Source organism: Equus quagga, chromosome 8 (genome assembly GCF_021613505.1).
Source record: "Equus quagga isolate Etosha38 chromosome 8, UCLA_HA_Equagga_1.0, whole genome shotgun sequence".
NCBI classification, from domain to species: domain Eukaryota; kingdom Metazoa; phylum Chordata; class Mammalia; order Perissodactyla; family Equidae; genus Equus; species Equus quagga.
Genome location: NC_060274.1, coordinates 33,802,680 through 33,817,153, shown reverse-complemented (window position 1 = coordinate 33,817,153; position 14,474 = coordinate 33,802,680). Strand labels below are relative to the sequence as shown.

Sequence of the window (14,474 nt, the reverse complement as noted above, 5' to 3'; positions counted from 1 at the left end):
CATTCTTTATAAACAAGGGGGTTTTTGAGCAAAGACAGACGAGGAGCTGGTAAAAAGTACCATCCTGAGACTCCCCAGTTTACCTAAACCCATGTTTATGTGTGCGTAAGCATGTGTATACAAATGATGTGTATTACGACTGACTAGTAGTCTCATATAAATTTTCTCTAAGTGGTCTTTGTTTGACCCTAAATATTTACATAATCAGATTCCAAGCATAAGCGTTGACTAATTTTCAGTCTTCCGTGATTAAAACACAGTCAGATGGGATACAGAAAAAACAAAGATTTGGTAGACTCAACCACTGATAATAAAAGTTTGCTAGAATTAAATTGTGTGACACCAAGCGATTTTATTGGACTTTGAGCCTAAAGGCCATGACATAGAGTTATTTCAAAATAAAGTTACCACTCACTCCTCCACATCTCTTTCCCAAAAGATACTTCTGTGCATAATTAAATTATACTCTGGAACTCAGTGCTGACCCTTTATTGGGAGTGTCTCCCAAATAAAGCTGAGCTTTTTCCTTTTGGCTACTTCTAAATTGAATCCAGTTTGTTCCTTCCTTACTAGAAGGAACTGGCTTCAATTAGAAGAAAATTGTGGTTTTTCCAAACTAAACAGAACCCAGTGCTGTTTCATCACCAGTCGCAATCCAATAACAAACAATTGAAAATCGAAAGATTCTGTCAGACAACCAAGTATTTGCTTCAACGACACCAAGCAACTGGTCCGGATGGGTTTTTTCCGCTAAACTCACTAACCTAAATGGTTGTCACGTAAACATAGCTTTAGACTTTAGGATTTTGTTTTTATTAGTTCAAAGCAAACTCGTATAAATATGAACATAATTGTTCCTTAGAATCAGGATATTCATTTTTCATCTTTATCACGTTCCTTAAAAGTGGAACCCCTTGGAAACACAGGACCATAAAGGTGCGAGAGAACTTGGTGGTCATCTAATGTCTACAAACGCACTTCTCTCTATCAAAGCCACAATAAGTGCTGTTCCACCCTCTGCCTGGACACCTTTGATGACCACAGGGCCACTGCTCTATGGGGCAGCCCTAACCATTTATAACTCCCACCCTCTGGAATTATTCACACTAGCAGCATCCTTTTTCGTATGACACTCCCACCTTGAGTTTTTTAAGTTTCTACTGAAAAAACAAGGGAGTTGCTACTTTTGTTGCTCCTTTGCTGAGGGTAACTGTTTATCTCCTTTTCCAGCATCTCTTCATCCAAGTTTTTGTCCCACCAGCCGATGTCCAAAGAGAAAACAAAGATATCAACATTTCTTGCTGTTCCCTCTCTTTCTTTCTTGTCGGTGCTCCTTCTAGGAAGAATCAAAAAGAGTGATAGCACTTGTCCGTGCACATATTTTTCTGTGTTGGGGCAGAACAGACTTACTTTCTTAAGCATGTTTCAGAGATTCAGCAGACATTTTGTGTGATTTTTTTTTCTTTCTTCCTCGTATCCCTTGATGCCTTTTCTATATATATGTATTTGTATTTACACATACATTTCATTACAGCATCCCTCTCTAATCTGTCTTGACCTTATTTTCACTTTTAGAATCCTTTTTTAAAAATCTTTTTTTTTGGCGAAATGAAATTCACATAACATAAAATTGACCATTTAAAAATGAACAATTCACTGGCACAATGTTGTGTAACTACCATCTGGCTCTAGCTCCAAAACATTTTCATCACCCCCAAAATAATCAATCTATTCTCAACATCCAGTTTTCATTATAATAGCAGCCTTCCTCTGGTCCCCTTACTTTAGAATCATTTAAAAGTCTTAAAAAAAAAAATGTATGGAATTATTCAACATTTTCCAAGGCCAGAGATCTGGGAACATTTCTGAGCAGCCCTTGCCCATTGATGTAGTTATTTAAACATATTTAATGATTTAAACAAAGTAGAGTAGTTACAGTGTGGGTAAAATGCTGTGCTTTTATTTCAGGTTTCTCGCAATTTGCAATTGACTAAGATAACGCATGTCTGTGTCCCCAGCTTGTGAATGTGATCCTGACGGGACCATATCGGGTGGCATTTGCGTGAGCCACTCTGACCCTGCCGTGGGGTCTGTGGCCGGCCAGTGCTTGTGTAAGGACAACGTGCAAGGAGCCAAGTGCGACCAGTGCCAGCCCAACCACTACGGACTGAGCGCCGCCGACCCCCGGGGCTGTCAGCGTAAGTCAGCAGCGGCTGGGTCGCCAACCTGGGGCCTCCCTCTGTCAGCCCTACAATTCAGTCACTGGAAATACCCGAGTCCTGCCAGCTTCTGAGTTTTTCAAAGAGATACAAACCTCAGGCAAATTTTAGTAGAGAACATTTCTCCGTGGTTTGCCAAATTTATCATAAAGTACCAGCAGGGGGCGCTCACATTTTTGCCGCAGGAGCAAACACAGGGAAAAATGCCCCAAAAATTAACGCCAAGTTGCGAAACTTTTAGAAAAATGGCCTCTGCTAGGATTCTCCCATACAAATTCTTTAAATTACATTACGCATTTTTTCATAGTGTGATGACTTCTTAGGCGATTTCCAAGTAGTGATTTCTTTTCCTTTCCTTGTTTTAATTCTTTTTCCCCTTTTCTCTCATTCCTCTTAGTAGTAGCCCTATGTTCTCTGACAAAGGGAAGAAAAACATTAAAGAACCGAGGGAGGAGGGTTGTGGGGAAAGAAAAAGAACCTCAGAGCTTTCCGGGGCCAAATGGGGAGACTGTTGGCTCTAGGATCATAGAAATTTAGAGCTGCCTGGGGTCTCAGAGAGTGGCAGATTCCTCAGGGAATCCGGGTAAATAATTGCCCTTTGGTCACAGCATCATGCAGTATATTTTTGCCCATATAAGGAACTATGGATTATTTGCATGTTTAGAGAGCAGCATGCTGAATCCTTCTGCAATAAAATGCTCTTCTTGAGTTTGATGGCAAAATTAAATTTCAGGATAATGAATTCAACAGTCAAGCCAGTTTCCTATCACACCTTCAGCCCTTCAGGCGTTTCTCCTGGTTCACTGACTAACCTGATGCCCTCTGGGAATGGGCCAAATACTGATTTTACTCTTGTTTTTATTTCCTTTTGTAGCAGCTTTAGTGAGATATCTTTCACATATCATACAGTTCACCCTTTAAAGTGTACAATTTGATGATTTTTAGCATAGTCAGAGCTGTGTGACCATCACTACAATCAATTTTAGAACACTTTCATCACCCCAAAAAGAAACCCCATACCCTACTTCTGGCTATATACCCAAAAGATTGAAAGTAGGGTCTTGAGTAGATATTTGTACACCCGTATTCATTGCAGCATTATTCACAACTGTCAAAAGGTGGAAGCAACTCAAGTGCCCATCCGTGGGTGAATGAATAAACAAAATGTGGTATGTACATACAATGGAATATTATTCAACCTTAAAAAAGAAAGTTCTGACACATGCTACAACATGAGTGAACTCTGAAAACATTATTCTGAGTGAAATCAGCCAGACACGAAAGGCCAAATATTTCTGATCCCACTTATGTAAAGTACCCAGAATAGTCAAATCCATAAAAACAAAGTAGAATGGTGGTTGCCAAGGGCTGGGGGAAGGAGTGGGGAGAGAAATTATTTAATGGGTATAGAGTTTCAATTTTGCAAGATGAAAAGAGTTCTGGAGATGGAAGAATCCTGGAGTTGCATGACAATGTGTGTGTACTTACTACTATTGAATTGCATACTTAAAAATGGTTAAGATGGTAAATTTTGTTGTATGTATTTTACCATAAAAAAGAAAAACAAACCCCATACCCTTCAGCTACCACTTGCCTATCCTTGCATTCCACCAGCCCTAGGCAAGCGCTAATCTGCTTTCTGTTTCTATAGATTTGCCTATTGTGGATGTTTCATACAAATGCAGTCATATAATATGTGGTCTTTTGTGATGGCTTCTTTCACTTAGCATAGTGTTTTCAAGGTTCATCCATTTTGTACCATGTATCAGTACTTCCTTTCTTTTTATGGCTGAATAATATTCCATTGTATGGATATACCACATTTTATTGATCCATTCATCAGTTGATGGACGTTTGGGTTGTTTCCATGAACGCTGGTTTTTCCTGCAGAGGAAATGCATTTCTTGCTCTGGTTGCATAATTTCTTAGCCTTCGCAACATAAGCAGATATGTCTATGGGTGGAAGAGAAAGAAGAGGGAGAGAATAAAAAGAAAAAGTAACAAGCGTTAAGAAAGAGAAAGAAGAGAAATGATAGATGCAACTGCCAGATAGGAGCGTCAGTAATAGCCTTGCCCCTAGTCACCCGACGCGGCCAGCATCCCTCAGAATCGCTTTGCCAGGCACTCCAGTGTTCATGACTTCCTCCACTTCCTTGTCTCTCCTAATTGCCTTTGAACTACATGAGGGCTCTGGAAGTGTCTGGTGTTGGATTTCCTGTGCAGGGTTGTATGCAGTACAATAATCCTGCAGCCGAAGAGACAATAAACTTGGCAGGGCGGGCTGCTCTGTGTCCTTGTAGCCACGTGTTTTGCTCAGTGTGAGCTCTTACGGACATTTACAAGAGTGGAGAAATAAAGACGAGAATGGTTGTGCATGCTGTGTTTCAGCCTGCGACTGTCACCCACACGGGAGTCTGCCACTCTCGCCCTGCGATGTGGATACAGGCCAATGCTTGTGCCAGCCGTCTGCCACCGGACCACGCTGTGATGAATGCGCTGTACGTATTTGCCTGTGATTTCTCTTGTACATAGCGATGTAGATTTCTACTGCCATTGACGAGAAGAGACTTGGTCTTGTAAATTGCTTGCCGCGTCCTTTTGTATTTCAGTACTCCTGTGGTAAAAGTATTTACACTACAGAAATCAGCAAACACTGTAAACCAGCCCCCAACCCTCCTGCAGAGAACTGGTGGTTAAACATTTACCAGCACCCCACCGGAGTGGACTGACTTGGCCCAGGCAGCAACATCAATAGTTTTATGTGTTCTCCTGAAAGTGCCAAGCAGCAGAATATGACAGTATTTATCTGCCCCCTTCTTTTGCCCACCAGAACATGGGGCCTTTTCTTCTGTCTCTTGCACACAGTCCTGTTACCACCCTACCACTCCTTGCCTAAAAATATTTTGAACGAGCTCATTAAAAAAGAAACAGACGCACACTTAGGTTTAAAGGTATTGTAGATTTCTGTGGGAAATAAACTCTTGGATTTTTCACAGACTCCACTAAACATATGAGCATGTATGTCTAAAATTAGTAAAATAAAACATTTTTTGCTCCATAAGAAATGTGTCATGCAATTAGGGAGTTAAAAACCCAACTCTTTTCTTTGTTCTCCAATCTTGGCAACCCAGCATGACATTTTAGAAAGAAAAAAACAAAAGCTTAACCTAATAGAAGAACAGTGACCTTGATGTGTCTGAAGAAATGTCGCTGATAAATAAGAAACATATGCCTATTAGGACATAGTTTTGTGCTAATATTTTAAGCCATTTTACTGAAAACATATGAGGATGGGCAGAGGAGGTGGGGAAAGAAAGCAAGGGAGTAAATATGAAGAAGGAACTCCGTGTGAGCCAGGGCAGGTAATCCAGAAGTTTTACGTAGGAAGGTGAGCCACGCCAAGTTCGATGACCATGTATGGGCAACACGAAGAAGGGTGCAGAGCTGGTTAAGAGGATCAGAGAAGACACCACATCAGATAATTCTAGACAAACCTCAGACTGATTTTTTTTGTTGGCAGATTAACTGCCACTGTGCAGCTCACTAGATTGTGTTTGCAGGAGGAAAATAACTGAGCAATGGCCGCCTCATGGGGGACTGGTCCACCGTGGCTGAGCCCATGCATCCGCCAGGTGCCCTGCATCCACGTCCATCTGATGGTGCCCTGGACCTGCATTGAGGTGGCCGATATGACAGCCACTCTGCCTAGAGGGAGTTTTCACAACCACATCCTGAGGGAAGCGGTTCATTTCACATTGTTTTTGCCTAAACTGAAGTTTGGTTTTGGAAAAAAAAATCAAATCTTTTGCTGCATTTTGTAACAAACTATGTCCATTTTTGTTTAAAATAAATCTTTTTGAGTAAAGTCAAGTGTAAAATTTTAGAAAATAACAACAAAAATACGGATGCTTAGCAAACTTGTTTCAAATAAGAGTTCCATGCCTATGGAGAGCTTAATTTTATCTGAGCGTGTTAAATAGAGATTGGAGGGGAAAGTATTTTTCTGAGCATTTTACAGTAAATGTTATCAGATTTCAGAAATATTTGTTTGTGTCTCCCCAGCTGTTTGTGCTAAATAAAAATCAAGATGTTGCAATGATGAAAAAGTCTTGAACAGAGTTGACTCTCCCGTGCAGACAGTTTATCATGCCAAAACAACTTATTTCCAAACAAACAATTCTACTAAACTGTGATATTCACATAAGATTGAAAAATCAGCTTGGTTGATTTTTTTACCCCAAAACATTTCAGTGTTGTGTAAGTAAAAATCCCTAGGGGTTTTGTGGTACAGGAATCTATCAGTTTTACAAAAGTGGTTGCAAATAGGCTAGTTGAAGACCTTTTACTCGTACTGGCCTCAAACAGCCCATCTGGAGGGTTGTGAATTGGCACTGCCAGAGGAACTGTGCGTTTCCATTGCATTTCCACTCGAAGCAATGCATGCACAACTCTCCTGTCCCCTTCATTTCGAGTCCTAGGAATGGGGGATGTGTGTGTCCTCCAGGATCATTACCAAGTGTACAGTGTGATCGTTCAGGCTGTGTGCCTACTTGGTATGCATCAATTGAATTGTAGCGATTTTAATCTTGTGCTTCAGAGCAGCAAATATCTTCATCCTTGGAATCAACTGAGCATTTTCTCTTGGTAGGTTGGATACTGGGGGCTGGAAAATCTCCTCCACGGATGTTCTCCCTGCGACTGTGATATTGGAGGGGCCTATTCGAACGTGTAAGTCAGTAAGATGCGCGACAAAGTTCTGTGGCAATATTCTTCTCTCACGTTTCCACACAAAAGCACCTTTTATTCCGATAGGATCATAGTCACAGGTGAAGGATTTTATTCCATGACAAGCAAAGGGCATTGAAAAGCAACCGTCTGGAGACAGTCAATGCAGCCCCATTGATATATTTTACTTCAAATGTTTCCAAGGGTGAGATAAACAACTCTGGCCCTTGCGAGCCCCCGGGGAGCCTCTGGGGTGGTGGAATAGATGCCTGGAACCTATGGCTTGACCTACCTACAACAGCAACTTTTTGCTGCCCTGGAAAGAGGGGTCCTACACTCTCCTTTTCCCAGTTTTTCAAGCAGAACCAGAGAGCCTCTGAGGAAAGAATGGCTCCCTGGGTTTCCTGGATCTGGATTTGCTTTTCAAGACCAGACATGTAGAGCCCATGGCCTCTCGACATCCTCCCCAGGACGACTGATGGATCGATTCAAAGAATGGGTCCAAACTCAGGGAATTTACCTCGGCACCCCCAAGCCTTCATTCAACACTCACCTCCTCCACGTTTTCTCACGAAAGATTTGTTTTTCCTTAGGTGCTCACCCAAGGACGGGCAGTGTGAATGCCGCCCGCACATCACTGGCCGCAGCTGCACTGAACCAGCCCCCGGCTACTTCTTTGCTCCTTTGAACTTCTATCTCTATGAGGCAGAGGAAGCCACGCCACTGCAAGGACTTGCGCCCTTGGTTCGTATTTCATTTCTTCTTCTTGCAGACTTAATTTGGTGGAGTGTCAGTAAATACATACAGCAAACCCTTGAGATCGTGGGTAAAGTACCTGGGAAAGAGTGGTTTTGCCCACAAACACAGATGAGAGGAGAATTTATTATATCATGGAAATGCAGATTAAATAAGTTCTTGAGGCTCTAGAGTCTGCATTTTATGTGTCTTTGCATCCCAGTTCTAGCACACAGCCTGGTACATAAGTGGGAATTGGATTAAGTTATGATGAAACAGACTTTACTTTTTGCTCTTTCAATGCACCTGGTGGATAGAACATGCTTATTGAGCACCTGCTTGTCTGCCTCCCCCACAGTCCTATAAGCGATGAGATGAAGGGAGGATGTGCATCCCATTCACCATTGTTGCTCTAGTACCTGGCATAGTGCCTGACACATAGTAGGAACTTCATAGATCTCTAATGAATGAATGAATGAATGGATACAAGACACAAGAGAAGTGTAAGATGTGCTCTCTGTCCTGATGCTGATCTCAGATTAGCAGTTCTCGTGGAACTCAGTGGTGTTCACGGGAGTGTGTGGTTGCAAATGTCACTTGGTGTTCTACTTCAGTTCCTACAAGTCACAGCCCTGCAGGATATTTTCCCTAAAACTATTTTTCTAGAAGTCTTGTTAGAGGAGCACACACATGTGAAATGATTAGAGAAAATGCAACTTAGACTCCCGTAACCCTCTCAAGCATATGACTCTGGCCAAAGACAAGGATATAACAAAGGAAAGGTCATGTGAGGTGAAAGTCTTCAAGGAGAGAAAGCATGTGCAAGCTGACACTCAAGACGGGACTAGGATAGAAAGCGGGGAGCTCGCTCCAGGTGCCAGTGACTCAGTCGTTCCTGAGGTCTCTTCCTTATCTGGACACTCTTGGTGGGGAGGGGTGACAGTGCTCCTCAGGAGGCTTGGAATTTGCTCCTCTGCTGACACAGGAGCGGGCAGCATTCACTGTTCCCCCTGTGGTTCCCACTGTGGTTCGCGGAATCAAAATGAAGCACTCCTGTGTCTGGATTCTGCTTCATGGTCTTTAAGATTGCATCTTTATGGTGGTGACTGAAAAAACTTTTGAAAAGGAGTGTTGGTATTTATATTTAGGCTGTAACTATTGTGAAAGAATAGGAAATATGTGTGTTGCTCTCTGTCCCCGGTTCCTGGCACAGCTCGTAAAACCTGTGTAATTTCCTAAACGATAAGAGCACGAGAGTGTCTTTTGTTGTAATATTTGGCCTTTGACCCCAGTTCTTGACCCAGAGCTCCTAAACCCTTTGAAATTTCCTGGGTGATAGGAATGTCTTTTGTTCTAATGAGGAGACTTGGACTCTGGCGTAGCTTCAAGATGGGGCTGGTCACCAGAAAGACCACGTCATGGCTAGAAGCTTGAAATTTTCAGCTCCATCTCCCATCTTCCAGGAAGGTGAGAAGGCTGGAGATTGAGTTAATGATTGATCATGCCTTTGTGATGAAGCCTCCATAAAAATCCCCGAAGTACTGGGTTCAGAGGGCTTCCAAGTTGGTGAACACATCCATGTGTGGGAGGGTGGTGCTCCCCAACTCCATGGGTCCAGAAGCTCCTATGTCTGGGATCCTTCCAGTCCTCACTCGATGTATCTCTTCATCTGACTGTTTATCCTTTGCTATACTCTTATTATATAATAAACCAGTAAACATAAATAAACGTTTCCCTGGGTTCTGTGAGCCATTATACCAAATTATCAAACTCAGGGAAGGGATCATGGGAGCCCCAACTTATAGCCGGTTGGTCAGAAGTACAAGTAATAATCTAGATATGCTACTGGCATCTGAAAGGGGAGGCAGTCTTGTAGGACTGAGCTCTTAACCTATGGGATCTGACACTAACTCCAGACAGATAGCGTCAGAACTGAATTAAGTTAAGGACACCTACTGATGTCAGAGACTTGTTTGGTGTGGGAATAAAGCCACACCCCCAGTGTCAGAAGTGTTGTGAGTGTGGTAATAGTGTGAGAGTAGAGGAGAAACACGAGTGAGTTGCCTATACAACTAAAAATATATGTGTTTCCATTTTTCAGAAAAGAAGGCATAAAACAAACATGATTCTCTAAAATAGATGGACTGTTACTTACCATTTATTCAGGACACACTGTGTGGAGGGAGCTGACCGCTATTAAATAGGATAATATCACATATGCTGATCCATCTCCAAACCAGGGGTTGTGACTAGAGTGTGTGACGTGAATCCTTATTCCTCTCTCCGTGGCTTAAAGGAAAAAATCAAGGATACAGAGTGGGTTTAAATGGCAAGGAAAATTGCTGAAAAGATTGGAAAGTAATACCTATAAATGAAGGAAAGGAAACTCAAGGTGGGATTGATGTTAAGTGTTCAAAGGGTAGTAACATGAATAATTTTCATCTCCGCTAACAACATGATCTTTAATTATAGTAGAAAAGATTTAAGTTAGACACCATTTAATTATTTGTGCATTCATTTAACAAATATTTATGGTGTGCTTACTGTGCTGTTGCTGCTGCTGATATTAATAAAACTTCCATTTATTTAATGCTCTGTGCTTTGCACTTTATGTATATGTTATCTCATTTAACTTTCCAAACAACCTAAGTGTTTTCATCCTTCATTTCCAGATGAGGGAAAACATTAGAGAGGTCAGGTGACTTGCCCGAAGTCACACAGCTGGAGGCAGTGGGCCCTGGGTTGAAACCCAGGTCCATCTGGTTTCAAAACTTATGCTCTTAACCCATCAATGTGTTGTCCACCCACATGTATACCACTGAGCTCCAGGCTAAGGGTGACATAGAAAGGGTTTAGTTAGGGTCCTTGCCCTCCAGGAGTTTTTAACCATAACTGATACATTTACATAGATAGCTCAGGGTGGGGGCTGTGTCATATGACCATATGGTAGATGTGATAGGATTTTGGAGCCATGAGTGATCCGTTATGAATAGGCTTAACACACAGGTAGAAAAATCTGGCCCGAGACTTGAAAACAATAAGAGTTTCTATTGGTGGACTAGGTGAGAAGACAGTCCAGCCAAGGAAAGTTATAAGTAATGGCTCAGGGGAGAATCAATGCGGGTATAGTCACAGGTAGAAGAGGGAGTTTACACAGGGAAGAAGTACGGGGAAAGAACATCAGATTCTAGTAAAGAGGCTAAATTTTATTCTCTGGGCCATGAGGACTCTTTGGAGCTCTCTGAGCAAGGGAATGACGTGGTAAAGACTGTCCTCAGTGTTCTTCTAAACGCGGTCCAGCAGAAGTGAAGCCCGGGATGGGGGGAGAGCAGTCTGCAATAGTCCAGACAGGAATGAAGAAGAGCCTAAGTTAAGAGGTCACAGAGAGAAGAGAAAGGATGGAGATGCAGATATGAAGGATGTGAATCCAAGACCGCATCTTATGAGTATTTGTTGTACTTCTCCAACTGGAGAACTAAAAGAATGACAATTAACTGTCTTGGTGGGACTATCTTAGTCTGTCTGGGCTGCTATAACAAAAATACCATAGACCGAGTGGCTTATAAACAACGTAAATTTATTTCTCACAGTTCTGGAACCTGGGAAATTAAGAGCAAGGCGCCGGCAGGTTCGGTATCTGATGAGAACCTGTTTCCTGGTTCATAGACAGCTGTCCTTCCGCCAAGTCCTCACGTGGCAGAAGGGGCAAAGGAGCTCTCTTTTGTCGCGTGCTAATCCTATTCATGAGGGCTCTGGCCTCGTGACCTAATCACCTCCCAAAAACCCCACCTCCAAATACCATCGCATTGGGGATTAGGTTCAAGATATGAATTTTGAAGGGACACAAACCTTCAGTTTATGGCAATATCCTCGCTACTCAAAATGTGGTCTATAGACCAACAATATTGGCATCACCTGGGAGTTCATTAGACTCAGAGCATCTCAGGTCCCAGCCCAGACCTATTGAATCAAGTCTGCATGTTGACAAGATCCCCAGAGGGTTGGTATGCAGTTTGGGGAGCACCAGTTTATTTTCTTATGGAAACTACCTGTGGTCACAAAAGTTAATGTTGATCAAATTTAGCTTAGTATAGAGTTGAACATAGTATAGTTAGTATATGGTATAGTTAATAATATATATAGTAACACAGAATGTTATATATACATATTACACTATATATAATATGTAATTTAACATAGTATAGTTAATGATATAGTATAGAATCGTATAAAGTTAATTCCATAATACGTTTTCTGTATAAAATTAGTAGAATAGTTTATAATTCTATGTTACAAGATGACTACAATTGGTGAGAAAAAAGAAAGAAGAGGACAAATAAACATAATCCAGTGTGGTCTGTCCAAAGGGTCAGCATCGCGGAGAAGTCAAGCAGCTGGTCAGAGAGCGTGGCTGAGAATCTGAATAGTAAACCCTAGAATAAGGTGGTTTCTGAAGCAGACCACAGCTGACTTGGGGGCGGAAGGCTCATGATGAACAACCAGGGTATCAGTGAAATTAAAAATGCTGTTGGTAAAACCAACAGTGAAACACCAACCAAGCCAACACGAGTGTGCAGGGTATAGTGAAAATTTGGAGACAAGCAATTGGAGATTCTAACTGGGTCATCAGCTGAATGACCCAGGAGATGATATAAAAGAGAAGCCCTCAAAAACCAGGATTTGAAGGAAACTGGAGTGGTGTGAATGCAATTCCTCTGCTTTAGTTTGGCTGGTGGAATTTGGCTGTCCTGGTATAACCTCTCCTGGGAATTTAAAAGGCCAAATCCTATAAACTGTGAGAACTAAGAGGAATTGGTCTGGAGAGTGTCAAAAGTTGCAATATAAGAAATCTTTGAATATCCATACCACGTCTATTGTTGATTTTCTATTTCTCCCTGAGATTTCACATTAAAACCTAGCTTTTGTACTTCTTTGGAGGAAGATTAGCCCTGAGCTAATATCCACCACCAACCCTCCCCTTTTTGCTGAGGAAGATTGGCTCTGAGCTAACATCTGTGCCCATCTTCCTCTACTGTATGTGTGGGACACCTGCCACAGCATGGCTTGATGAGCAGTGTGTAGGTCCGTGCCCAGGATCCAAACCTGTGAATCTCAGGCTGCTGAAGCAGAGCACGCAACCTTAACCACTACACCACTGGGCCAGCCCCTGTACTTTTTTTAAACACCATAAAAGCAGCATATAAGAATAAATGTTTTCCAAGTTTAAAATTTCACTAGTATAGCATCCTTTAAAAAGAAAACCCAACACGTGGTCTTAAGACCACCAAAAATTTCCCATTTTCACAGAGAAATTAAAAAATTATAAACTGCCTCCATGAAGGCTTCCTGAAGCTATTAAATAAGATTACCTTTTACATGATGGTATAATCTGAACCCTTGAACTATGGTATAATTGGAACTTTTGCTGGTTACTTACATTGTCACTTCTTTTCTTTTTAAGATATTAGCAACAGCTTTGCCTACATGTGATGTGTATTTCCGGCAACAAGGAAATGATTTCATAATTGACAAAGGAAACATAATACTGAAGAGAAATCAGAAACAAAGCCTACGTGCAGACAAGCCGAGTGAGGTAACCCGTTTCTCCATGGCCTTTGTCTGTCGTCCATAAACGAATAACCCAGGTCATGAGCTTAACACCACGCCTGACCGCGTAAGAGCTCAGTCAGTATAGCCCTCATTATCCTCAGGAATAGAATGGAGGAAAGGAAGAAGCAAGCTCAAAGTAGTTAGAGCCTCTGGGGAAAACTTCAATAGGTTTCTTTCTTTTCAAAACGAAAATTTCTGGAAAGCTGGCTTCTGGAGAGTTGGAGAGTCATGTAGTATGAATTCATAGTTTCCTGTCATTTTGGTAAGGGAAGGTATGGCCCTGAGGAATGGCACTCCTCCTAGCTGGAGGAAAAAGGACATGCTGATATCCCTGGGGACAGTGCCCGGCTCATCTAGGGACAGTGCATGGCGATGCCCTAGATTCTAAGGCAGATGCAGTTGGTCAGCGCCAGTGTGCGTGCCAGGACGATGCTGCCTCCTTAGGGCCCTGCCTCCAATGGCTTCGTAAGGCCAAGGGGCAGGAGGGGGCCTGAAGACTGTGCAGCCATCCAACTATTATTCACGCATAGTCAGGGCCACTTTCAATCTGTTTGTTCGTTCATCCATTACACCAAGGTCTTCATTGAGTGTTCCTGTGCGCACATACGTGAACGGGCATGTTGGAAAAGCAAACGAAAGCAGATGCTGGCTGCCTTGTTTACAAACCCAGCTCTTGAAACAGTTCTTTACACATAAGAGACCTTCTTGAGTCTTGAAATGGTTGAATGAATGACAACAGAAACACTTGGATGCAGAGCCTACACTTAAGATTGTTGTTGAGGAAATGAGCCATGTATTAAACAACGAATGTGTGGCAGGGAGGGTGGGGGGTAAGCATAAAAGAGATGCACATAACATGATCTGGACTTCAGACTCAGGAGAATTACCTCCAGCAGAGAAGGGCAGGGAATGCAGGAGGGGGTTCTTCCTCCCTCTCGGTTCATGTGCACCAGTCACGGTGGCTTCGCTCTCTCCTACTTGCTTGTATTCCCACATCATGCGCCCTTGAAGCCTTCTCTGACTGTCCAGGCTCCTTCATCTGCAGTCCACCTGAAAGAGAGGAAGGAGCGGTGAGTCAGTACTCCCCTCCCCTCACTCCATGTGGCACGGGTCAGTGAGCCTAAGATTTTACTGGACATAAGTATTGCTCAGGGAATTCATTTAGAATGCGGACTCACAGGACCA

At 42.4% G+C, this 14,474-nt stretch overlaps 1 protein-coding gene across 4 annotated transcripts in view; it reads left to right on the top strand.

Annotated features, from left to right (window-relative positions):
* LAMB4 (laminin subunit beta 4) overlaps positions 1–14,474 on the top strand; it is a 106,664-nt gene that overhangs the window by 30,073 nt on the left and 62,117 nt on the right. For 3 of the 4 annotated variants that reach the window (XM_046670493.1, XM_046670495.1, XM_046670492.1), the window contains exons 12-16: positions 2,019–2,198; positions 4,608–4,717; positions 6,868–6,947; positions 7,538–7,688; positions 13,141–13,272. In XM_046670493.1, the coding sequence (XP_046526449.1) occupies positions 2,019–2,198; positions 4,608–4,717; positions 6,868–6,947; positions 7,538–7,688; positions 13,141–13,272 (653 nt within the window). The remainder of the gene's footprint in view (positions 1–2,018; positions 2,199–4,607; positions 4,718–6,867; positions 6,948–7,537; positions 7,689–13,140; positions 13,273–14,474) is intronic. The other variant, XM_046670494.1, reaches the window with a different exon arrangement.